The sequence below is a fragment of the Dendropsophus ebraccatus genome, unplaced genomic scaffold, assembly GCF_027789765.1.
Source record: "Dendropsophus ebraccatus isolate aDenEbr1 unplaced genomic scaffold, aDenEbr1.pat pat_scaffold_642_ctg1, whole genome shotgun sequence".
Taxonomy (NCBI): Eukaryota; Metazoa; Chordata; class Amphibia; order Anura; family Hylidae; genus Dendropsophus; species Dendropsophus ebraccatus.
Genome location: NW_027210241.1, coordinates 13,891 through 40,422, shown reverse-complemented (window position 1 = coordinate 40,422; position 26,532 = coordinate 13,891). Strand labels below are relative to the sequence as shown.

Genomic DNA, 26,532 nt, shown 5'->3' with positions numbered 1-26,532 from the left:
ACACACAAAAAAAACTTTGTATGCTGCTTCACTACGCAGCATTAATTAACCTCTTCAGCTCTCTCAGTACTGTATCTAGCAATGAGCTGGACTGTTCTCCTTGTCTGAGTACGTGGCTTTGTACTTAGACACTTACATGGCACTGTACACTATTTGAGGTTAGGCTGCCCACCTCCACAAAGGCATTGGTCTTACTATCAGGTAAGGGGCACTTTAAATCAAAGTAACTACTTCAACAGCCAACCAAGGGGAAGATTCCTGCAGAACAGAGGGTCTATACGCCACCATTGGACGTAGGTTGGCTTTTCGCAGGATCTGGGGTTTGTATACAGATATAAACTGGGTACAATGGTGTAACATAATGATGTGGCTTGGGTCGGCCACACACACTACAATATTCTGTCTTATCTAGATATTGTTGGTCACCGGCACATGACATGTCCACCCAGCTGGACCTGTGCTTCCCACCCATTATCCTGAATGTTTTCCTTCTGTCTGACCCTCTGGCTCTCATCTATCTACTCCACACCCTCCCCTCTTAGAACTCTAATCCTTGATTCCCCCTTAGGGATAGTACTTCGATTAACCCCTAAGATTCCTGGAAATTCCAAGGACCCATTTGCCCTGCATGTTACATGTAGGTCTGGTTACCTACCCACAAGGCAAAAATAAGTGTGCACAGGAGTGTAAGGGGTTTCCCAGGTGTTGGTCAGAGAGCCAGAGGTTGGTGGGGCTAAGGCATGTATCTGCCTTCATATCAAACCTCCTAAAGATCTGTTCTAGATCTTGCACTGCATCTTCTCATGCCCATCGCTAACTATATCTTTCTTAGCTTCACATCAGCTTCACATAAACTTCTTGTGGAGACTGGGGATCCCTTCTTTTAGAGAATAACTGTCTCATCCTTGCTCAGCTAATCCCTAGGTAGCGTATTGGGGAACGAAACCTAAACCTTAGGTTTTAACAAGCACAGCCGCTATAGGCCCAGCCGTCACAGTGACACACTATGGCGACGCACTACAGCAACCTTGCTATAGGCCCAGCCGTCACAGTGACACACTATGGCGACGCACTACAGCAACCTACTGTCCCTCGTTGCTAATTCCTCCTAGGGGGCAAGGGGGTAAGTCACAGATCTTCTGACCTGCTCTCTACCACAGTACAAGCACAAATAATGGGATCAATACAAGTATTGTTCCCGCTGCTCGAGACAGATATCACTTATCAGGAACCCGTTCACTCCAAAAGTTATGTGCCTGCTGTCTGTGACCTCGCAGCTGTTCTCGATGCCATGCTGTATTACAAGGGTTAAGCATTAATCACAGCCTCCCCGTAAGGACGCAGAAGTGAATAAGTTCGGCAATCCCTTTCCTTAATTCAGCATAAATACAGCAACAGCTTATCTCAATCACACCACAGTTTGCGACGGCAATGCAGCACTTTAACCTTGTCCTATCCTGGGTTACAGAGTTCTTTGTCTAACAATTAGACTCAGCTTTACAAACATATATAGAGAACACAGGTGTGACGGGAATCTGATTAGATCCGTTCCCCTGAGGCACAGATAGTACGTAAGAAAGGAAAGTCTTTCTTACCTGGCCAGTTATATCTGCGCGTCCGATGACGGATAAATCACCACATCCCGTCTGTCTGCGTTCTAGTTTGCAAGAGGCTGAGTCCCTGCCAAGGGCGCCAAATGTTAAGGTTAAATTTATATGTTGACCTCTCTCTATGGAGAGAAGCCAAAAACCCAGGTAAAGGATGGTTTTTAAATTATATCTAGAGTTGGAATCCTGCAGTGTTACCAGCTCGTTACTTATACGTCACTGACACAGATAAGACAATGTATCATGATTATAAGCCTGGAGAAAATGGCCCAAGTTTTATTATGGTAATCACATTTTATAGACAGATAAAATATAGGGTGGTAACAAATGCTAATAAGACATAGATGAGGCGGTGCTAGTGATTTAGATATTCAGTCATGCGCAATGGCATCTATATTAGTATTCATTATTATTATTCAAAAAGGTTAGAACAATACATTCTGTGCAATGATACTTTCACATTATTCCCACTGTAACAGACAGGCAACTTTCCTCTGAGAATGGCCTTGAACGCTGATAAACATGTCTCTGAGGGAAATAGTTCTTGAGACAAAACATTCTTTCTTGTGTCATATCAGAAGTTTTCCAAGGTAAGAAATGGTCCAACTATAAGTTAACCCTATCAGGGACTCTCTAATGTGCTGGAGCTTCTGAGCAAGAGGCGTATATATATGTAGTCATACAGGTACGGTGCAGGTAGGTAAAATCGTATCGCTGGCCTTATCATCTCTGAATATATAATCGAGAATAGGGCAGGATTGTGCAATATATGTGTGAATCTAAGAGATTCCAATCACCAGAAAGCAAATCACTGTACAGCAACTTGCCCAAATGTTACTGTATGTAATGTAGCCTTGTTATGTTTTAAATTATTGTGCTGTTCCTATTTTAACAAATAATGTCCCTGCAAAGTATTAGACTTCATGAAGGCCACTGCATACATAACTGCACTACATAATGAATATTTTACATCTAAAATATTTTAGATGTTGTATCCATAAAATAAAAACACAAAATAGTCTGAAATATAAATATAGCAAAAATAAAATAACATGGATGATAATGTATTAATCCATGTACATACTTTCTTGTGTCTCTGTCCTGCACCATTTCCTAGATCCCTGCTTGCTGTCAGTAAATGGAATCATTCGGGATCCTTCTCACAGCAGAGGGTCTGTTACAGTTGTATGTGGTCTAGGACAGTCATTAGCCTGGATACAGTCCACCTGCACCGATACATTGTAGCACAGATGACTTTTATCACTCCAGAGACTTGTGTAGCATTATAACAGGTGTTCAGTATTAGGTCTGCACAGGTTTTCTGGATGTGAACAAGGATCTTTTAGTCACTGACAGCCAGCAGAGATCTTGGACATGAAGAAACTGAAACACAAGCCGGCTACACAACCATATCAGAACTTTTCATTATACAGTGATTATATTTTATTTATACAAAACTTTATACCAGCGGTCTTCAAATGGCGGAACTGATGGGGAACTACAACTCCCAGTATGCCCTGGCAGCCTGTGAACAGACAGACAGTATATATCACATGAATAAACAGACATGTACCTCCCTCTGTGTAATGGTCTTTATACCAGGGTGACTCCTACCTGAGAGAACATCAGGGGGACCAGGGAAAGGTAAGTATGCATTCTTTTCCTATATACCTTCAACAGCAGACAGTCCATTAGACAAGTTGTTTTGTATGTGTCAGTAAAAACAAAAACTGGGCAAGGCTTAGATATGCCATCGGTGTTTGCATCAATGTACTGAGAAACCAGCACTGAAGTAGTCTTAAAGCAAGAGGGTTTTTTATGCTTGGATACTTTCCCCTGAACAGTTCCAGAAAAAACATCCAGATAAAGGTTGTAGGTCTTGTAGCCACCACTAGGGGGAACTGGCTGCAGGTGAATTCCTTATTGAGTTTAGTCACAGCTGTAAAAATCTGCACAGTGAGCGCCCCCTGGTGGAAAACAGCATTGCCTGCACCACCCCAAACATTATCATCATCATTCATCAATACTCAAAATAATAAAATGACATTAAATAGTCCCCACTAGAGATGAGCGAACTTAAAGGGCAACTCCAGTTTAAATCAACTGGTGTAAGAAAGTGCCAGAGATTTGTAATTTACTTCTATTAAAAAAATCTCAAGTCTTCCAGTACTTATCAGCTGCAGCATGTCCAACATATCTATGCCTGTGTCTATGACATACAGCAGCTGATAAGTACTGGAAGACCTGAGATTTTTTTTAATAGAAGTAAATTACAAATCTCTGGCACTTTTGGACACTAGTTGATTTGAAAGAAAAAAAAAAAAATCACTTGAGTTGCCCTTGATATTTACGAGCTGAGATTCATTCCGAACTTATTGCAGAGTTCTAAACAACTTTTTAATAATGGCAGTTGCGCATCTTAAAAAAAAAAATTAAAAAAAAATTGTACGCGCACCTGTCTGTGCTCCCCCAGTGTATCGAGTCACCTGCAGCCCGTTCAGCCAATCACTGACTGAGATGGGATAGCACCATGACCAGTGATTGGCTAAGCGGCCTATCACTCTAGTGACTGCAGTGCATCTCCATGACAGTGAGTACCGGTGTGAACAGTCTCCTGGCAGGTAGGACGTGTTCACTATGAAGGGGTCTCTAAGAATCATGGAGCAACAATAGGAGCCAGAAATACAGTGGGCGCTGAAGGGTTAACAGTGCTGTATATGACTTCTCTATTACACGGCCATTATTACAGCATCTCAATAAGATAAAAGAACTTTCTGCATGTTACTTATATATAACTACTAAGTCTATACAGAGATATAGAGCTCTGCATGAGAAGAGGGAACTCCGACCACTATAAATATAACTTACAATGATCTAGAACCCAGTATGACAATCATAGGCAGCCTGATGGGGAGTTACCTGATGACGTTATCCTGTAAATATTCTCATTCCCCAGCCAGAAATCAGATAGACGGCTGCCAAATTCCATCTTGTAACCGGACCACGGGTGCCTAGTGGTAAATACAGCCCTGCCTCTCACTATTCCACCATGTCGACTCTCTGTCCATCCCTGCACTGTATGGAGTGGGGTCAGTAGCCAAGTCTGCTCCATACATGGTGGCGCAGTGTATTACAGCTGACAACTGCCCGTGGTTACTGGAGAACGTTAGACCCAGATGCTGAACCTGCTTAGTGATTAGCAATTGTGGCAACTGGGGAGCATCTAGTCAAACAAGTTTTTTTTTTGCCCCACAGGGATTAAGAATATGATGGTGTAAAAAAAAAAAGGAATTTTTTTTTCCCTAGTAAAACATACACATGTTAGCGGAAGTGATAGATCTAAGGGCCAGTTCACACAGAGTAAAACTGGCGGAATTCCGCGGCAGAACTCTTTGCCTGTATGACAGAGGCTGGCGGGATTCTGCAGCAGTCTATGGGAGGCTCGCACACCTCCTCTTCCCACGCCTCTCTGCTCGGAAGAATTGACACGTCAATTCTTCCGTGGGAGAGAGAGGAGGCACACGAGCCAGTATGACACAGAGACTGGTTGGATTCCGGGGCGGAGAGTTCTGCGGCAAAATCTGCCAGTTTTACTCTGTGTGAACTGGCCCTTTTAGAGATGAGGAAGAAAAAAAGAAACTATGTTATGAAATATAAAATCTATGGAAAGGAGGTAATTGGGTAATTGCCTTCTCCTTCCCCAGGGTTAGGGGTAAATAAGACATCACCTCTCTGCCCTACTGCCCCTCAGTGATTCTCATTTATTGGTTAGTTCCCTTTGCGTCTTCTTATGATACATCTAACCAGGAGAGACAACAAAATGATCTTACAAGTAAAAGGAAGGAGGCCTGAAGATGTCACTCACTGTTCCGGAGAGCCTAGATCCCCCGTATCGCCTATACACATGAAGAAAGACAATCACTCAGAGGGGTCTCATAGTTTATTACTGGTTACATCATACATGGAGTCCAATAAACTGGATAGGATGGAGAATCTTTGCTTTCAAATTCAATGACTTTACCTTTTGGTCCTTGCGGCCCTGGAAGACCCGGATCTCCTGCAGGAAAGTAGAAATGACAAATTATATCTGTATAGAACTAGGTCACAGAGTAGGAAGGACTGGAGAAGTATGGTGGAGTAATGAGGAAGAATACAGACAAGATACAACCATCAGACGAATAGAGGGGTGGAGGATATTATGGAGGTCTTTCCAAGGGTTGGCAGGTGTTCTGTCTATAGAGTTCCCAGAGGACCTAGATAAAACACATTGTATAGACATATAATGTGCACTAGCAGTGTCCCAGAGTGGGTTTCCACTGCTTTAATGCAGCATATGTAGGTCAGTACATGAATGCTAGAATGATCTGGGGCTGAATGATGTAGTTTGCACTCCCACCACCAGATGTCAGAATGTATTTTCACTCTCTAGAATGGCTTAAGGAAATTCACTAGAATGGTTAACTGCGAAGCTGGATTGCCTTATGCATTTTCTATAATTATGGCCACTATCTGATGTTTTACTGTGCACCAGTCTCTGAGCTGGGTATTCTAGAGTCTTCCCTAATATGTCTTATAACCTATTACAGTATAGATTATTTGCTCTCTGCCCTATCATGTCAACCCTTGGGGATAGAAGTGCTGAGGCATCTGTGATTTGAGGTAGTTATTCAGAGAGAGGCACACAAGATAAAAGAGAGCCTTCCGAGAAGCTTCTTCCAGGGCCTGGCCTGGTGGCCAGGACCCACCTCCTTAGGGGTCACCCCAACGCCTAACTTTTCCCACTAGGTGGGCCTACGTTGTAGTGCTGACTGGTCTAGTGTCACTTGGTGCCCACAAGACAGCATTAAGCGGATGTGCATTCCCATGGGCGTAGGTACTCCTTTTAGAAGGAGTACCTTAGGGTTTGTGTTTGTGTTTCTCCGACAGTCCACTGCCACCACCACAGATTAACAAGCAGCGTTACAAGTCTAGTCAAGCACCAAGTATATTCAGAGACTGTAGATTCTATTCTTCCACCAGTGAGAGGCTGTGATATTGTCAAGTATTGTACTACAAACAATAAGCTGTGAAGTATATCCAAGTCTATATTATATCCAAAGTTACCCAACTCAACTCAAGAGGTGACCGGTAATATACGGGAAAGGGTGTACATCTGCAAGCCTGGATGAGATGGTGAAGTCCAGGCAAAGTTGTGTGGTTCAGTAGAGCTATTCTGCTGAACTATATATTCGTATAACTGGCCCTGGATTTTATAGGTGCGTAGTAGAGTGTGGAGGCAATGGAAGGTCCCATTACCAATCCCACCTGCCGTTCCCTCCCCAATCTATTCCGCACCTTGTGCTCAGGTGTAGTCAGGGTCAAATTGCTCCAACATAAAAGGCGGCACAGAGGGAAAAGAAATGCTGAGAGCTTGTGGCCTGTTCACACACTGCTCTGTAGAGCTGCTATTGAGTTAGAGCCCAGCTGGTCAGGTGTGTATTTTGTATCCTCCTAGTAACCAGGGAGCTACTAGCACTTGGTATCGTCTCAGTAAATAGGGACAAGAAATAGCATAGGAAAACTCAACACGTTCTACCTTGAGATGTCTATAAGTTGGCAGACGTTGCAGTAGATTATACCTCAGTAAGCATTACATGGGAGAGGTCTCCAGGTGTTCTCTAATAAGACATCTCAGTAGACACTACCTGGAAAGCTATTACAGTATTGGTTTTTATCCCTGTATAAGAACTGTTGTTAGTGCATCTAGTATATAAGATCCAATCTTGTTCTTTTGGTGGTCCACATTCTTCTTTGTCTCCTGGAGGCAGGTCCGTTTTAATACATTGGTGGGCCCAGTGCACAGCCCTCAAGAGTGCCCCCCCTTACCTTTCTGCACATTGTATAATGTACTGAATTTGCCCCCACACTGCATCAAGAGCCCCAATACATACAGTAGTTACCTTATAACACTATTTCCACCATACAGTGATTACATATTACATAAAAACTGCACTAAACAAAACAGAAAGATATCACCAATGATACCATTACATAATACCGCCACACCATGACCCCTATCAGTACAAGCCTATAACAGAGTGAAGTTACATCCAGTGACTCACCGGGGGTGTCTTCTCCGATCAGAGTCTGTCACCTTTTCTTTTTCTCTCCATCCAGCCTGGGCCACCTTGAAGTCTTCTCCTGGCTGTGAATCTTCTCTCCAGAATCTGCTAGACAAATATTTTAGGCTCCAACACATACAGTAGTTAGGTCCCTTGTACCCCTATACAGTAGTTACACCCCTCTGTACTCCTACATAGTTACACCCCTCTGTGCCTCCATAGTTTTAAGGTGTCCCTGTAGTATATAGACCCTCATGTGCTCCTCCAGTTATATACAGCCCTCCTGTGCGCTCCCCCATTAGTATATAGCCCCCCTGTGCACTCTCCCCAGTAGTATATAGCCCCCCTGTGCTCTCCCACAATAGTATATAGCCCCCCTGTGCTCTCCCACAATAGTATATAGCCCCCCTGTGCTCTCCCACAATAGTATATAGCCCCCCTGTGCTCTCCCACAATAGTATATAGCCCCCCTGTGCTCTCCCACAATAGTATATAGCCCCCCTGTGCTCTCCAATAGTATATAGACCCCTATGCTCTCCCACAATAGTATATAGCCCCCCTGTGCTCTCCCACAATAGTATATAGCCCCCCTGTGCTCTCCCACAATAGTATATAGCCCCCCTGTGCTCTCCCACAATAGTATATAGCCCCCCTGTGCTCGCCCCCAATAGTATATAGCCCCCCTGTGCTCCTCCTCAATAGTATATAGCCCCCCTGTGCTCTCCCCAATAGTATATAGCCCCCCTGTGCTCTCCATAATATATAGCCCCCTGTGCTCTCCCCCATAGTATATAGACCCCTGTGCTCCCCAATAGTATATAGCCCCCCTGTGCTCTCCCCAATAGTAAATAGCCCCCCTGTGCTCTCCATAATATATAGCCCCCTGTGCTCTCCCCCATAGTATATAGACCCCTGTGCTCCCCAATAGTATATAGCTCCCCTGTGTTCCCCAATAGTATATAGCCCCCTGTGCTCCCCAATAGTATATAGCTAACCTGTGTTCCCCAATAGTATATAACCCCCTGTGCTCCCCCATAGTATATAGCCCCCTGTGCTCCCCCATAGTATATAGCCCCCTGTGCTCCCCAGTAGTATATAGCCCCCTGTGCTCCCCATAGTATATAGCTCCCCTGTGCTCCCCCATAGTATATAGCCCCCTGTGCTCCCCCATAGTATATAGCTCCCCTGTGCTCCCCCATAGTATATAGCTCCCCTGTGCTTCCCCATTGTATATAGCCCCCCGTGCTCCCCCATTGTATATAGCTCCCCTGTGCTCCCCAATAGTATATAGCCCCCGTTCTCCCCCATAGTATATAGCCCCCTGTGCTCCCCAATAGTATATAGCTGCTATATAACATTGAAAAAAACAAACACTTACTCACCTAGGTCCACGCGTTCCTCTTCTCTTCCCTCTTGTGGCCGCACTTCCTGCAGTCACAAGAGGCTGCACTCCCCTTACCCTCGCGCCGATGCTCCAGTGACGTCGGGCGCTAGAGGGAGAGTGCGGCCTCTTGTGACCGCAGGAAGTGCGGCCACAAGAGTGACTGACAGGGAGGGAGCCAATGGCTCTCTCTCTGTCAGTGTCGCTGCTGCTGCAGCGCTGAAGCGCCGCAGCAGCAGTGGACTGGGGAAGCGGCGGACTGGGGGGGCCCTGCAGGGGGCGCCATGGAGGGGTAAGTAGATTACCCATCCATGGCGCTCCCCCCTGACAGGCTGGTGGCCGGAGCCCTGTGCGACCGCATTGGTCGCACATAGCAACTGCCGGCCTACTCGGGGGGGGGCCCTTTAACCAGTGGGCCCGGTGCACGTGCACCATGTGCCCTCTGGTTAAAGCGGCCCTGCCTGGAGGTACCCCAACATCCTCGAAGGACAGTTATCTGCCCTCTATTTATGTGTTGATAAGAATTTGTTCTACTTTGATGACCCGTGACAATTCAGATTATTTGCGAAACATGGTGGTCGCACATGTTTTCAGGTATTTTAGTGAGTTGGCGGGTACAAGGGACTATCCATAATTGGCTGTAACCCTGCCCCAGCATGTCCATGCTATAGACACATAGCAGGAGCTCTATACAGGAGGACTAGAAGTACCAACATGTCCATGCTTTAAAACACAAAGCAGTGCTCCTAATGGTCTCACCTGACCATGGAGCACACAACAAACTGCACCGGAACAGCGCCAGGAAGGAAGGTAAAAGACAAACCTTCCTTCTTGGCTTCTCCTGTGCAATGGGGACATATCAGCATGTTAGATTAAAAGGGTTAAAGGGCTTATATGAGCTCCATAGCAGGCACACAGCTGCAGATCCCGGCAGACAAGAGTAATAGTGCAGAGAGATTTATCTAACAGATTTTTGAAGCCAAAACCAGGAACAGACTATAAAGAGAGAACAGGTCATAAAGGAAAGAGTGAGATTACTTCTCTTCAAAAATCCATTCCTGGCTTTGGCTTCCAAAATCTTTTAGATAAATCTGTCTGTATAAACGTACCCTTAGGCTATGTTCACACTACGTAAGTCTCCGAACGTATAGCGTTCCGTGAATAAGCGGCCGGAGACTTACGTAGTTTGCGTAAGTATGGAAAGTATACGATGTACGGCTGCACAGTTCACACTACGTAAGAACTTACGCCCGGATCGTACGCTGCGCCGTAAAAAAGGAACCAGACCATTGTTTGAGGACGAAAATGCCGTAACTTACGCCCGTAGCGTAACATGCGGTCCCGTACGTAGTGGCGATTTCTTCATTTTTGCACTTTTCTTTGCCGATCCAAAAGGTTCTGTGGGGTGTCCGGGGCTAGCCGAAGATATCCCAGTAAAAGACCGCTGTCGGATCGCAACGTAGGGCGCTCGGGAAGCGTAAGTAGACTACGGGCGTAAGTTCGCGGACCGTACGTAGCCGGCCGCAACTTACGTAAATCCCCGGCCGGAGTTTAACACGTATATGTCCGGCCGCGAAGATATGCGGCCGGACATATACGTAGTGTGAACATAAACGAGCGCCGTTCTGCTAGATCAGCGCTCGTTTACTGGGCCAATTCCACGGCCTGGTTATCGTTAAACAAGGGCTGCAGGGACCTTGTTACTGATGTCCTTGCAGTCCTAGCTTAACTAGTATACATTACCTATGCAGGGTGCAGGGCTCCTCTTCTCCCGGGTCCTGCGCGCTCCTCCAGCGTCAGGGCAGCCTGTCTCGGCTGACAGGCCACTCAGCCAATCACTGGGTGGGACCGCTGTGGCCAGTGATTGGCTGAGTGGAGACAGGCCGCCCTGACGCTGGAGCGCGCGGGATCCGGGACCCGGGGAGAAGCAGGAGAAGAGGAGCCCTGCACCCTGCATAGGTAATGTAAATCGTTAGTCGCCGGCCTCGCACCGCTATTCCACGCAGCAGTGTGCGGTCGGCGCCCGACAAATATAGGTCCTAACCTATATCAACGATCAGCCGATGACAAAGCTGATCGTTGTCTCTATTCCGATTCGGCCAATCATCACTCCCTGGAACAGGGCCCTTAGGGAGTTATGTGACAGGCAGAGATGTGCCAACCAGTCCCTGTGTACCAGGCTTATACATCTAGGGGTAGATTAGATGGTCAGAAATCCCTTCCCCCGCTAGTTAAGCTCAGATATGTGGCAGCTTTTCTAGTCTTATTATGTCAGTGTGGTCAGATCCAGGGATGAGCTGTGGTTTGTAATCACCCATAGAGGCCGGGCCTCCCCTTCCCTCTAACTGGCTGGGTGCGGGATTTCAGCTCAGGATGGAACCGTCCAATGTGAATATGCCAAAGTCCGTGCCTGGTAAACTATGTGGGCACTGAACAGTTCTCTATAGTGACCACACGGTGGCGCTATTGTACTACTTATTATCCCCACAGCCTGTATCATTGTGTCGTATCTACAGACGGACAATAAATGACATTGTAACAAGGAAGGAGAGAATGGATACAATGTATCTCATCTACAGAGGGGAAGGTTAGACGTTACATTGTACTTTGGGGTCCAGAGATACATTGTAGCTTCACTCGCTGAGATTTCCCATCAACTCCACAACGTCCCCATAGCCAGGACAGCGCCCCCGCCCGCAGCTCCTCCAGCACTGCAGCCAATGTTAGACTAGGATAAGTATATAGGAGAATAGGGGGAAGCGGCGCTGACAATGCCGGAGCCGGGCACAGGGAGGAGGTCACAGCTCAGTGCTGCCTCCTGGCGGATTGTCCCGGTAACCAGCGGCTATATTGTGCTATATGTGACCTCCGGCCGCTAATGTAATGTCCAGCTCCGGCCACGTCCATGCAGCAGCGCTGAGTGTGAGCACCGAGCACCTCGCCAGAAATCTGCCCTAACCCCTGCATGTCCGGAGCGGCGACCCAGAAAGCGGCAAGTACTGTCACTAATAGTCATCGCACCCCAGTATCCCCCATCCCAGAAACCACCGCCCGGGAGCGGGGAGGCCGCGCTGCATCATAGGAGAACACCGGCCACCAGGGGGCGCCACACCGGGAGATCACGGCGGCTGCTGAAGCATCACAGAGCCCGGAGGGAGATACACGGGGAACCCCACTGATCTGTACAAGGGAACAAACAAGCATCAGCCCCAGAAATCCTAAAACCTATATGAACCCCACCCGGCCATAGCGGCCCTGACCCCACTAATAACGGACATAATAGCATCAGAAGAGGGAAATGGCGGCGACAGTAATAGAATAGGCGGGAAAGAGAATATCAACATTACATCTGTGTTCAGCCAATCAACGGAGAGTAGGCGGGGCTGAAAGCTCAGTGCAAAAAAAAAAAAAAAAAAAAAGACACGCCCCCAGTGTGGATCATATACTCAGTTCTCTGTCAGGTCCGCCTATTTCCTATATAAGCAAGGACTCTAAGCGCGTTCTCTTACAGTTGTTTCTTTACAGCTCAGAGAATGTCTGGACGCGGCAAAGGAGGAAAAGGTCTCGGTAAGGGCGGCGCCAAGAGGCACAGGAAGGTGCTCCGGGATAACATTCAGGGCATCACTAAGCCCGCTATCCGCCGTCTTGCTCGCAGGGGAGGCGTCAAGAGAATCTCCGGCCTCATCTATGAGGAGACTCGCGGTGTCCTGAAAGTCTTCTTGGAGAATGTGATCCGCGACGCCGTCACCTACACCGAGCACGCCAAGAGGAAGACCGTCACCGCCATGGACGTGGTGTACGCCCTCAAGCGCCAGGGCCGCACTCTCTACGGCTTTGGAGGTTAATTCCGCTCCCATTCGGCTCCATCTCCACAACCCAAAGGCTCTTTTCAGAGCCGCCCACGTCTTCTATAAGAGGCTACAATTCCTGGGAACCATTGCTGTGGTTGGCAGTGTGCAGTCTCGGAGGGGCAGCAATATGGGGTTTGTGAACAAATCAAGATTAAACATTATACATATATAACCGAGTGAAAAGATCCACCACTAAAATCAGTCACCTGTAGATGGTGCTAAAACTGAGCTTTGAATTTCAAAATTCCCGCCCGTCGCACACCCGTTCTTTGTTTGGTCGCAGTCGGTCTGACTCCCATACATAATAGAGATGTCGGAGCTCTATACTGACTGCTCTCCTCCTGCTTATCTTTACTGTCAGCACTCAATATAACCCGGCAAGGGGGATAATTGTTTTTGGGGGAAAGCTTATATAATACAAAAACGCACAAGACCGCCCCCAAGGACAGAGTTCTCATATTCCGGTTTTGTCATTGGGATAGTGGAGCAGAAAACACGTATATGGAATGTACTGTAGTTATGTAGCTCCGGTCTCCTGAAATAAAAGGCACTGCAAGAATAGCGGGCGGGCTCCTCAACATGCTGTGCCGGGGCTATAGGCTATAATACTGCTCAGCGATGTAATACCACCACAGCCAGCAGGTGGCAGCGTCACTGTGCAGTATAGTAAGCTAAGCACTATGCAGGCATGTCATCGGTGTCCGTTGTAACGGGGGAAACAATGAGAGAAGTCAGCACGATCTGCGCTGATGAATGGGCGGCGGCTGTTACATTTATTAGGCGGAAATCGGGGATGAGAACCTACACCTAATTGTATAGAGACAAAGTAAAAAATGGAAATAACCGCATTGTGTGTAACCGAACAGGAGTGACGTAAGAACTTCCCATTCATAAATACTATGCAGTAATAACTCAGCAGTGACAGTAGGTGTCGCTGTTCTCCCATATATCACACCGCTACATAGTAAAGGAAATCTTACCATATACAGGACATATTTTTCATCAACATCTTGAACACGTAGATCAGTTAAGAAAAACAGAAAAAGGAAAACGAACTAGCTGAATTAGATACGACTACGGGAGAAGCTCCAGCTCCGTTCTAGACAACGTGGGTGGCTCTTAGAAGAGCCTTTGGGGTGATAAGAGAAGAGGCAGGAGGCGAGCCGCTCACTTGGCGCTGGTGTACTTGGTGACGGCCTTGGTGCCCTCGGACACGGCGTGCTTGGCCAGCTCTCCCGGCAGCAGCAGGCGCACGGCGGTCTGGATCTCCCGGGAGGTGATGGTAGAGCGCTTGTTGTAGTGAGCCAGGCGAGAGGCTTCCCCTGCGATGCGCTCGAAGATGTCGTTGACGAACGAGTTCATGATGCCCATGGCCTTGGAGGAGATACCGGTGTCAGGGTGGACCTGCTTGAGCACCTTGTACACGTAGATGGCGTAGCTTTCCTTCCTGCTCTTCCTTCGCTTCTTGCCGTCCTTCTTCTGGGTCTTGGTCACGGCTTTCTTGGAGCCCTTCTTGGGCGCTGGGGCAGACTTGGCGGGATCAGGCATGATGATCACTCACAATCCTCCTTCACTGGGACAGAGAAGAATGCTGCTCTCCCCTCCCGCCGCAGCCCTATTTATACCCAGCCCATGCAAATGAGGGCTGCCGCTTGCTCGACCCTCTACTGGAGGAGAGAGTCACCTGACCGGGGAGCGCGTCATAATCCCCGCCCACAGCCGGCTATTGGCGTACCTACAAGCAGGCTGCCCGTTGGCCGGATTCAAATCTACCCAATGACAGGAGGCGGAGGGCGGAGCAAGGAAGTATAAAAAGCCGCAGACGCCGGGCGAGGGAATCTGATCGTGAAAGCGCACGAGCTCGACAATGTCTGGACGCGGCAAACAAGGAGGCAAGGTCCGTGCTAAGGCCAAGACCCGCTCCTCCCGGGCAGGACTGCAGTTCCCCGTCGGTCGTGTGCACAGGCTTCTCCGCAAGGGAAACTACGCTGAGAGGGTTGGCGCCGGCGCTCCGGTCTACCTGGCCGCCGTGCTGGAGTATCTGACCGCTGAGATCCTGGAGTTGGCCGGCAATGCCGCCCGGGACAACAAGAAGACCCGCATCATCCCCCGTCACCTGCAGCTGGCCGTCCGCAACGACGAGGAGCTCAACAAGCTGCTGGGTGGGGTGACCATCGCCCAGGGAGGCGTCCTTCCCAACATCCAGGCCGTGCTGCTGCCCAAGAAGACCGAGAGCAGCAAAGCGGCCAAGAGCAAGTGAGCTCCGCTCATCCATCCGGTACCGTCCGCATCCCCAAAGGCTCTTCTAAGAGCCACCCACCTTCTCATACAGAGCTGTCACCGCTATTATTACATATAACACATGACTGGTAGAGGCTGCAGGGTATCGGCGCTGCCGCATACAGACGGGGGCGCTGTTACTAGTAAATGACACTGACCTCTAGTGACGGCTCCTCCCTGTTACTAGAAGTCTCGTCTTCCCCGGGGATCAGCGCGCAGTATCCGGGCTGTTGGACGGTTTGTATTTCCCGCTCATTGTACGGCTATCAGCAGCACAAAGCTCCCCGCAGTGTTAACCCTTCAGTCCCCGCTGTATTTCTGGCTCCTATTGTTGCTCAGATACCACTCCTCCTCCGATCACAGTGACCACGTCCTAGCTGCCAGGAGACTGATGACACCGGGGGGGATACACTGCAGTCACCGGAGCACAGCGCCGCGCACATCACACAGCCACCACATGTAGTCCTGGGCGATCTCTTACACAGCAGACACTTAGGGGTTAATCCCGGCACTTACACTCTCTCTCCGCCAGGGGGCGGCCTGTATCCGCATACTGTGCTGGGGAATGGGCGGCGGCTGTTACATTTATCAGGCGGGAATCGGAACTTTCACCTAATTGTATAGACGCAAAGTAATAATGGAAATAACCGCATTGTGTGTAACCGAGCGGCAGGAGTGACGTAACAACTTCCCATTCATAAATAGAAGGCAGTAATAGCTCAGCAGTCACAGTAGAGAAATCCTGATCCCCCAACAGCCCCCAATAACCCCGGACCATCACTTCTATGTCTCCTATATACCTGCTGAGACCCTCACATCCCCCATGTCCGGTACACACACCTGCCTATAATTCATTGTTTCCCCACATCTCATCTCATAATAATTACTAATAAACATAAATCGATAGAGAACAGCAGTGTTGATTTGTTGTTTGTGCCAGTGTTATAGTTGAGCTGAGGATTCGTTACTTTGTGCTGTTACCGGGAGCAGAGTTGTCTTTTCCTCCCATTACTCATACTGCACAGGGCTCCTTGTACTTCTATTACCTACCTTTAGTTGTTGTACCTTCTATTCACTATGTATCTCATTACTTTGTATCACTATATATTGCTGCTATTACTGAGCTGAGGGTTCGTTGCAGTGTGTTCTGCTGTATTTCCCTGCGCACAGATGGCTGCTACATGATGTGTTGTACACGATGTTATGTACATGCATATAGCCACACTTGCATTGGTGATTCATTACTATATGTTGCTGTGTGTTGATGCTATTGTTGAGCTGAGGATTTGTTAGAGTGCGTCTCTCTCTCTCTCTCTCCTTTCTCTCTCCCAGCACAGTGACTGCACAGTAAGTGCTCAGACTGAGGTGATCTCCATAGTGGCAGGGAAGGACCTACCTTGTTCTGTAATGTTATTATGTTTTGTTTCTGCCATCTTGTGGTACATAGAGGTAACACATGGTAGAAAGCGCTGACGGGCTTCCTGCTCTGTTTCTGACCACTTGTTGTAGTTCTGATGAGTAGTCAGACTGTTCTATTTCTAGCCACTGTGCTCGGCCTATTCCCTGGGTTATATTATTCTCCATGTGATGGGATTTCTTGTTGGATTTAGATAAAGTTATTGTGGATTTTGGTGTCTTTATTGGTGGTTTCTTTCGTGTTCTTTATTAGTATTAATGGTTTTCCTGCCGATTCATAGAAAGGTGAATAGTTTCAAATAAGCATTAAGGTCAATACGGAGAAGGGGGAGGGGGGTTGGTATAAAAGTTCTCCTAGTGTCAAATCCTGATTATTGTACAGTATAACGGCTGTCTTTATTATTATTATTATTAATAATAATAATAATAATAGTAATAATAATAATAGGTGTATACGGGGGTAACAATTCTCCTCATACTTTTTCCTGCTTTACTATGCTCCAGGGTCTCTTACAATCCGTTTTAGTTGGTTACTATTTTTATTGTATGTCGTTCTGATCGGGATATTCAGATTATTTATTCTATTCGTTTTTCTCCCTTTTATTTCTTCTCCAATAATGATTCCCTCCTTGTGGTTTCCTCCTCTCCTTCACTATCGTCCTTATTGCTGAACTTGTTTGTTGTTGATTCTCTCGAAACCCACAATGAACCCAAATGTATCAGTCCTATCACCTAAAGGTTTCTTCCATTGCAGGAATATTAATAATCAATACACTGTATAGGGAATATATAACTCCTTTGTAAGAGCAAAGTAGTTATATTATTTATATAGTGAGGGCAGGAAGAGAGAACATCAGTATAATATACGGAGGAAACACAAGGCCGCCCTATGTCCCGGGATTATACAGAAACTCCCAGAGTCATTTGAGGGATCAATGCTGATTTATAACTATTCACCTTTCTATGAATCGGCAGGAAAACCATTAATACTAATAAAGAACACGAAAGAAACCACCAATAAAGACACCAAAATCCACAATAACTTTATCTAAATCCAACAAGAAATCCCATCACATGGAGAATAATGACATATATGCCTGTAATGCCTCAAAAGCTACCAACCAATCAGGGGCGTTTGGACATCAGGTTTAACTTATAGAAGGGGGCGATCTATAACAACAGCCATAACCCTGAGGAAGGCCGACGTGTGAGCTGCAGCAACGGGTAGATACTTATTGCCTATAAAAGATCGGTACAGTGACGTCACTAACTCATATACACTTACATTGCAGAGACGTCCCTATAGCCAGGGGTTCTGCAGAACCTATGGCAGAAGTGAAGTGGCGCATGCGCTAAATACAATTCTCCTGATATTTCGCACTGTACCATTTTATTGGAATTCCGGGGTCCCTCCTCTTCTTGTAGAGCAGCAGCAGCAGCAAGTGCTTAGTGCTGGGGGAAGTTTCTTTAGTCTTACTAGTTACGGCAGGAATCCTCCGTATTATACACTATATTTATACATGACCGGGCAGGGAGCGAAGCCGCCGCCTGTGTTACCCTCCCGGGCTCTCCCTAGCTCCAGGCCGTCCCCGCATCGTCCATTCAGCTTCCAGGACGGTGGGAATTGTAGAAAAGATCCGTGTGACGGTGACCGGTGCCGGGAATAGAAGGAAGGAGCCGCCGCAGCGGATTTATCCTCCCGGATACACAGAGATGTGCAGTCCGGCAAGACTTATGGCGGAGATCCCGGGGTCTCCTCCCGGCTCCTGCCCAGAACCTCCGCCCGTGACGGGCATAATCGGTCAGGGAGGATGTCCGGGAAGAGGGAATCAGGGAGAAAGCGAGATCACCTGTCCGGTTCTAACCGAGAAAGGGCTCTTCTCCCGGGCAGGGAAACACAAGGGGTGAGCGGAGAAGAGCTGAGACTTGGACGGGATGGGGGCGGGACCTGTTTTCTGTGTCAGCCAATAGCAGCTCAGGCCGATGGCAGTTTAGCAGCCAATCACAGGCGGCCGCTGTACATATAAGAAGCGCTGGCGGCTGCGGCCTCAGCATTTATCTTCCAGGATAACTTTTTCCTGTAACCGATCACACGATGGCAGAAACCGCGCCAGCCGCTGCTCCTCCCGCCGAACCGGCCGCTAAAACCAAGAAGCAGCCGAAGAAGTCTCCTGCGGGGGGCGCCAAGAAGAGCAAGAAACCTTCCGGTCCCAGCGTGTCCGAGCTGCTCGTCAAAGCCGTGTCTGCCTCCAAGGAGCGCAGCGGGGTGTCCCTGGCGGCCCTGAAGAAGGCTCTGGCTGCCGGAGGCTACGATGTAGACAAGAACAACAGCCGCCTGAAGCTGGCCATCAAGGGGCTGGTGACCAAGGGGACCCTGCTCCAGGTGAAAGGCAGCGGCGCCTCCGGCTCCTTCAAGCTGAACAAGAAGCAGCAGCAGGAGACCAAGGACAAGGCGGCCAAGCCCAAGAAGCCTGCCGCAGCCAAGAAAGTGGCCAAATCTCCTAAGAAGCCGAAGAAGGCTCCGAGCGCGGCCAAGAGCCCGAAAAAGGCCAAGAAGCCTGCAGCGGCCGCCGCCAAGAAAGCGGCCAAGAAGCCGAAGGCTGCTCCCAAGCCCAAGAAAGTCACCAAGAGCCCGGCTAAGAAGGCGGCCAAACCCAAGGCTGCCAAGAGCCCGGCTAAGAAGGTCGCCAAACCCAAGGCTGCCAAGAAGAGCCCGGCTAAGAAGGTCGCCAAACCCAAGGCTGCCAAGAAGAGCGCAGCTAAGAAATAATCGGGAGCCTCGCCCTGTACTTTACCCCCACAAAGGCTCTTCTCAGAGCCACCACCTCCTCCCGGCAGAGCTTTATGACCTCCCCCACATAAACTAGTGTCTACACTCCCTCCCCGTCTGTAGGACGTCACAATATCCAGTCAAGCGCGGTCCATAGGGTCTAGCTCCCCTTCTGGCAGATAAGAGAGCCACTTCCATAACATCAGTCAGTAACCAACCGCGCGCACTTGTATCTATTTGTGCCGCTATAACACTTTGTAGTGTCAGTATTTGGGATAAGAGAAAATAGCACTTGTTACAGTGTGGTGGTAACCTGCAGCCATTAGAACTCGAAGCTCTCGCCACAAGGTGTCGCTGTTATACTGTAACACAATGTAGCTGTCATGTGAGTACACCACGATTGTAGCCTGCTGTAATAAACAGACGGGATGTGAGGAGACTACTGATTCGGGCCGCTGTGAGCATGCACTATATATTGTAGAGGCATTCGGTTAATCAGTGTGAACGCCCGAGACGCGTCACCGATTAATGGATGAGGGAACACGGGGGAGGGCGCTGTTACCGGGAGTTCCTTCCACCCGCTGAGAGGGCCGGATGGGTCCGCCCCTCCTGAATAGATATTACCGACCAAAAGCAGCAGCTATGTTCTGGCGGGCTCGTGGATGTATAAATTAGCCAATGGGATTCAGGGGGTGTGGTTTACAGCAGCCAATGAGCAGGACACCAGCACTATAAATGCTCTGCCTTTTCCTCCGCTCCCATCACATCTCAGTTGTGCCCGTCTATAGAGCATAATGGCCAGAACCAAGCAGACAGCCCGTAAGTCCACCGGAGGGAAAGCTCCCCGCAAGCAGCTGGCCACCAAGGCCGCCAGGAAGAGCGCTCCCGCTACAGGTGGAGTGAAGAAGCCGCATCGTTACCGTCCCGGTACAGTGGCCCTCCGTGAGATCCGCCGCTACCAGAAGTCCACCGAGCTGCTGATCCGCAAGCTTCCCTTCCAGCGCCTGGTGAGAGAGATCGCCCAGGACTTCAAGACCGATCTCCGCTTCCAGAGCTCGGCGGTCATGGCCCTGCAGGAGGCCAGCGAGGCTTACCTGGTGGGCCTGTTCGAGGACACCAACCTGTGCGCTATCCACGCCAAGAGGGTGACCATCATGCCCAAAGACATCCAGCTGGCCCGCAGGATCCGTGGGGAGAGGGCTTAGATCTGCCCCGGGCACCGCATACACCACAAAGGCTCTTTTCAGAGCCACCAAATCCTCCCTTAAAGAGCAGCAGAACCCGAACTCCGCCTTACATGTCCCCGACCCCCTTCTCCTTCCCCCAGCACACGTCAGTCTGCTGTCGTTAACCCTCTCTGCGCTGAGCTAGATGTATTCACTATAGTGTTATAACACGTGCTAGATAAATGTTCTCGGTGCTGTTCTCCGGTGACTGCAGTGTCTATTGTGGCTGTTACAGGAGATCAGTCTCCCCCCTCCCCACGCCCGTCTCCTGACAACTGTGACCCGGGTCAGGTTTCTATAGAAGAGAACACGTGATGTCAGGAGGTGCCAAAGGAATGGCCAGTTACAATCTAATGAGCAATAGGGACACAAGGGCCAAATGACAAGGTTAAGATACAAGACATGGGTCCAGTCCTATCTAGTAGAACCCCCTCCCAACGTGGTGCATGGACACATATACAGAGTAGTCACCGGTAGGGGGCACTATACACGTGGGATTTCCCTGACACTACGCGAGGGCAGGTGGTGCTGAGTATATTGCTGGCTCGGGGCTCTTGATGCACTTGGTTCCTGGGCAGCTGGGATTTCTATCGTCACTTTCTATCTAGGTTTATTACTTGCTTATTATTTGCTTTACATGCGCGCGCTCCTTCTATCGTACACGGACGTTCTGTGACCGTTTTGTCAATCTCCCCGTTCTTTTCTTGCTTTGCGGTAGGATCACTGCTGATATCCGACTGCTCTCCGTATTCCTGACGATTATTATGGGGATTTTTTTTCCCTGCCAGAATCGCATTAGAAACTGGTGACACTAAAAGCGGGAAACTAGCAGCGACGGTTACAGAAAGGGCGGGAAGTTCAAAATCTCCATGTTCAGCCAATCAGGGAGGAAGGGGAGGGGTCAATGATCAAAATGCACGTAGGGATGTCCCGGAAGTGAGTCATCTGTGCGGTTCTCTGTCAGGTCCGCTTATTTCCTATGTAAGCAAGGACTCTAAGCGCGTTCTCTTACAGTTGTTTCTTTACAGCTCAGAGAATGTCTGGACGCGGCAAAGGAGGAAAAGGTCTCGGTAAGGGCGGCGCCAAGAGGCACAGGAAGGTGCTCCGGGATAACATCCAGGGCATCACCAAGCCCGCTATCCGCCGTCTTGCTCGCAGGGGAGGCGTCAAGAGAATCTCCGGCCTCATCTATGAGGAGACTCGCGGTGTCCTGAAAGTCTTCCTGGAGAACGTGATCCGCGACGCCGTCACCTACACCGAGCACGCCAAGAGGAAGACCGTCACCGCCATGGACGTGGTGTACGCCCTCAAGCGCCAGGGCCGCACTCTTTACGGCTTCGGAGGTTAATTCCGCTCCCATTCGGCTCCATCTCCACAACCCAAAGGCTCTTTTCAGAGCCGCCCACGTCTTCTATATGAAAGGCTACAGATCCCGGTCCTCTCGCTGCCGTGTCTATGGAAAGTAGGGCACAAACAATCCAGCCCTAAAGGGGTTCATCTTTTGTCTGATGACTGAAGGGTATTGTGTCAGAATATCGGGGGTCGCGCCAATTTGATGGTGATTAACCCTTCCGTATCTGCATTGTTTTCTGCTATATTGGGTCTCATCATTACAAAGACGTTCACAACTGATTTAATCGAAATGTATATGTTCGATTGTTTATAACTGAATTGGATTAAAAGGCTGAATTAGTTTTTTATATGAAGCCTTTAGAAATCACTGAACAATAAACATGCGGAGGGAATTATTAGATCTAGCAAGCAAACCAATCAGTAATGTCCGGAGACTTGTGTGTGTGCACGAGGCCCAGAACATCTCCTCCTGTCCCGGCAGCTTCCTTCTAGTCCATTAGGACCGGAGAGACACAAATGACCTGGAGATAAAGCAAGTGATTTCAGAAGGTCAGGACGGATTGAGCAGCAGGTATGGTACATGGATAAGAGCTGATTTCTATAAAGGAATAGATTGGGAATATGGATATAAGAAGGGAACAGCTCTATGATATGTTCTGTAATCCCAGCCACTCGTGTCATTATTAATCTCTGAATATATAATCGAGAATAGGGCAGGATTGTGCAATATATGTGTGAATCTAAGAGATTCCAATCACCAGAAAGCAAATCACTGTACAGCAACTTGCCCAAATGTTACTGTATGTAATGTAGCCTTGTTATGTTTTAAATTATTGTGCTGTTCCTATTTTAACAAATAATGTCCCTGCAAAGTATTAGACTTCATGAAGGCCACTGCATACATAACTGCACTACATAATGAATATTTTACATCTAAAATATTTTAGATGTTGTATCCATAAAATAAAAACACAAAATAGTCTGAAATATAAATATAGCAAAAATAAAATAACATGGATGATAATGTATTAATCCATGTACATACTTTCTTGTGTCTCTGTCCTGCACCATTTCCTAGATCCCTGCTTGCTGTCAGTAAATGGAATCATTCGGGATCCTTCTCACAGCAGAGGGTCTGTTACAGTTGTATGTGGTCTAGGACAGTCATTAGCCTGGATACAGTCCACCTGCACCGATACATTGTAGCACAGATGACTTTTATCACTCCAGAGACTTGTGTAGCATTATAACAGGTGTTCAGTATTAGGTCTGCACAGGTTTTCTGGATGTGAACAAGGATCTTTTAGTCACTGACAGCCAGCAGAGATCTTGGACATGAAGAAACTGAAACACAAGCCGGCTACACAACCATATCAGAACTTTTCATTATACAGTGATTATATTTTATTTATACAAAACTTTATACCAGCGGTCTTCAAATGGCGGAACTGATGGGGAACTACAACTCCCAGTATGCCCTGGCAGCCTGTGAACAGACAGACAGTATATATCACATGAATAAACAGACATGTACCTCCCTCTGTGTAATGGTCTTTATACCAGGGTGACTCCTACCTGAGAGAACATCAGGGGGACCAGGGAAAGGTAAGTATGCATTCTTTTCCTATATACCTTCAACAGCAGACAGTCCATTAGACAAGTTGTTTTGTATGTGTCAGTAAAAACAAAAACTGGGCAAGGCTTAGATATGCCATCGGTGTTTGCATCAATGTACTGAGAAACCAGCACTGAAGTAGTCTTAAAGCAAGAGGGTTTTTTATGCTTGGATACTTTCCCCTGAACAGTTCCAGAAAAAACATCCAGATAAAGGTTGTAGGTCTTGTAGCCACCACTAGGGGGAACTGGCTGCAGGTGAATTCCTTATTGAGTTTAGTCACAGCTGTAAAAATCTGCACAGTGAGCGCCCCCTGGTGGAAAACAGCATTGCCTGCACCACCCCAAACATTATCATCATCATTCATCAATACTCAAAATAATAAAATGACATTAAATAGTCCCCACTAGAGATGAGCGAACTTAAAGGGCAACTCCAGTTTAAATCAACTGGTGTAAGAAAGTGCCAGAGATTTGTAATTTACTTCTATTAAAAAAATCTCAAGTCTTCCAGTACTTATCAGCTGCAGCATGTCCAACATATCTATGCCTGTGTCTATGACATACAGCAGCTGATAAGTACTGGAAGACCTGAGATTTTTTTTAATAGAAGTAAATTACAAATCTCTGGCACTTTTGGACACTAGTTGATTTGAAAGAAAAAAAAAAAATCACTTGAGTTGCCCTTGATATTTACGAGCTGAGATTCATTCCGAACTTATTGCAGAGTTCTAAACAACTTTTTAATAATGGCAGTTGCGCATCTTAAAAAAAAAAATTAAAAAAAAATTGTACGCGCACCTGTCTGTGCTCCCCCAGTGTATCCAGTCACCTGCAGCCCGTTCAGCCAATCACTGACTGAGATGGGATAGCACCATGACCAGTGATTGGCTAAGCGGCCTATCACTCTAGTGACTGCAGTGCATCTCCATGACAGTGAGTACCGGTGTGAACAGTCTCCTGGCAGGTAGGACGTGTTCACTATGAAGGGGTCTCTAAGAATCATGGAGCAACAATAGGAGCCAGAAATACAGTGGGCGCTGAAGGGTTAACAGTGCTGTATATGACTTCTCTATTACACGGCCATTATTACAGCATCTCAATAAGATAAAAGAACTTTCTGCATGTTACTTATATATAACTACTAAGTCTATACAGAGATATAGAGCTCTGCATGAGAAGAGGGAACTCCGACCACTATAAATATAACTTACAATGATCTAGAACCCAGTATGACAATCATAGGCAGCCTGATGGGGAGTTACCTGATGACGTTATCCTGTAAATATTCTCATTCCCCAGCCAGAAATCAGATAGACGGCTGCCAAATTCCATCTTGTAACCGGACCACGGGTGCCTAGTGGTAAATACAGCCCTGCCTCTCACTATTCCACCATGTCGACTCTCTGTCCATCCCTGCACTGTATGGAGTGGGGTCAGTAGCCAAGTCTGCTCCATACATGGTGGCGCAGTGTATTACAGCTGACAACTGCCCGTGGTTACTGGAGAACGTTAGACCCAGATGCTGAACCTGCTTAGTGATTAGCAATTGTGGCAACTGGGGAGCATCTAGTCAAACAAGTTTTTTTTTTGCCCCACAGGGATTAAGAATATGATGGTGTAAAAAAAAAAAGGAATTTTTTTTTCCCTAGTAAAACATACACATGTTAGCGGAAGTGATAGATCTAAGGGCCAGTTCACACAGAGTAAAACTGGCGGAATTCCGCGGCAGAACTCTTTGCCTGTATGACAGAGGCTGGCGGGATTCTGCAGCAGTCTATGGGAGGCTCGCACACCTCCTCTTCCCACGCCTCTCTGCTCGGAAGAATTGACACGTCAATTCTTCCGTGGGAGAGAGAGGAGGCACACGAGCCAGTATGACACAGAGACTGGTTGGATTCCGGGGCGGAGAGTTCTGCGGCAAAATCTGCCAGTTTTACTCTGTGTGAACTGGCCCTTTTAGAGATGAGGAAGAAAAAAAGAAACTATGTTATGAAATATAAAATCTATGGAAAGGAGGTAATTGGGTAATTGCCTTCTCCTTCCCCAGGGTTAGGGGTAAATAAGACATCACCTCTCTGCCCTACTGCCCCTCAGTGATTCTCATTTATTGGTTAGTTCCCTTTGCGTCTTCTTATGATACATCTAACCAGGAGAGACAACAAAATGATCTTACAAGTAAAAGGAAGGAGGCCTGAAGATGTCACTCACTGTTCCGGAGAGCCTAGATCCCCCGTATCGCCTATACACATGAAGAAAGACAATCACTCAGAGGGGTCTCATAGTTTATTACTGGTTACATCATACATGGAGTCCAATAAACTGGATAGGATGGAGAATCTTTGCTTTCAAATTCAATGACTTTACCTTTTGGTCCTTGCGGCCCTGGAAGACCCGGATCTCCTGCAGGAAAGTAGAAATGACAAATTATATCTGTATAGAACTAGGTCACAGAGTAGGAAGGACTGGAGAAGTATGGTGGAGTAATGAGGAAGAATACAGACAAGATACAACCATCAGACGAATAGAGGGGTGGAGGATATTATGGAGGTCTTTCCAAGGGTTGGCAGGTGTTCTGTCTATAGAGTTCCCAGAGGACCTAGATAAAACACATTGTATAGACATATAATGTGCACTAGCAGTGTCCCAGAGTGGGTTTCCACTGCTTTAATGCAGCATATGTAGGTCAGTACATGAATGCTAGAATGATCTGGGGCTGAATGATGTAGTTTGCACTCCCACCACCAGATGTCAGAATGTATTTTCACTCTCTAGAATGGCTTAAGGAAATTCACTAGAATGGTTAACTGCGAAGCTGGATTGCCTTATGCATTTTCTATAATTATGGCCACTATCTGATGTTTTACTGTGCACCAGTCTCTGAGCTGGGTATTCTAGAGTCTTCCCTAATATGTCTTATAACCTATTACAGT

At 47.6% G+C, this 26,532-nt stretch overlaps 6 protein-coding genes across 7 annotated transcripts; 5 read left to right on the top strand and 1 right to left on the bottom strand.

Annotated features, from left to right (window-relative positions):
• Nucleotides 1-12,614: 12,614 nt before the first annotated feature.
• LOC138778137 (histone H4) lies at nt 12,615-12,981 on the top strand. The gene has a single exon (XM_069956392.1). The coding sequence runs from the start codon at nt 12,623-12,625 to the stop codon at nt 12,932-12,934; it is 312 nt and encodes a 103-aa protein (XP_069812493.1). The 5' UTR covers nt 12,615-12,622; the 3' UTR covers nt 12,935-12,981.
• Nucleotides 12,982-14,012: 1,031 nt separating this feature from the next.
• Nucleotides 14,013-14,514, bottom strand: LOC138778125 (histone H2B 1.1). The gene has a single exon (XM_069956380.1). The coding sequence runs from the start codon at nt 14,486-14,488 to the stop codon at nt 14,108-14,110; it is 381 nt and encodes a 126-aa protein (XP_069812481.1). The 5' UTR covers nt 14,489-14,514; the 3' UTR covers nt 14,013-14,107.
• A 281-nt stretch (nt 14,515-14,795) lies between these two features.
• On the top strand, nt 14,796-16,102 carry LOC138778122 (histone H2A type 1). Its single transcript, XM_069956378.1, has one exon. The coding sequence runs from the start codon at nt 14,808-14,810 to the stop codon at nt 15,198-15,200; it is 393 nt and encodes a 130-aa protein (XP_069812479.1). The 5' UTR covers nt 14,796-14,807; the 3' UTR covers nt 15,201-16,102.
• Nucleotides 16,103-18,705: 2,603 nt separating this feature from the next.
• LOC138778145 (histone H1B-like) lies at nt 18,706-19,439 on the top strand. 2 transcript variants are annotated; one of them, XM_069956405.1, is made up of 2 exons: nt 18,706-19,319; nt 19,362-19,435. In XM_069956405.1, exons 1-2 carry the CDS (start codon nt 18,732-18,734, stop codon nt 19,404-19,406), a joined length of 633 nt encoding a protein of 210 aa, XP_069812506.1. In that variant the 5' UTR covers nt 18,706-18,731; the 3' UTR covers nt 19,407-19,435. The 2 variants fall into 2 exon arrangements, with proteins under 2 accessions (XP_069812506.1, XP_069812505.1); XM_069956404.1 differs by having other exon boundaries at nt 18,706-19,439.
• Nucleotides 19,440-20,189: 750 nt separating this feature from the next.
• Nucleotides 20,190-20,631, top strand: LOC138778132 (histone H3). Its single transcript, XM_069956388.1, has one exon. It carries the CDS (start codon nt 20,201-20,203, stop codon nt 20,609-20,611), a length of 411 nt encoding a protein of 136 aa, XP_069812489.1. The 5' UTR covers nt 20,190-20,200; the 3' UTR covers nt 20,612-20,631.
• Nucleotides 20,632-21,601: 970 nt separating this feature from the next.
• On the top strand, nt 21,602-23,522 carry LOC138778129 (histone H4). The gene has a single exon (XM_069956385.1). The coding sequence runs from the start codon at nt 21,669-21,671 to the stop codon at nt 21,978-21,980; it is 312 nt and encodes a 103-aa protein (XP_069812486.1). The 5' UTR covers nt 21,602-21,668; the 3' UTR covers nt 21,981-23,522.
• Nucleotides 23,523-26,532: the final 3,010 nt, after the last annotated feature.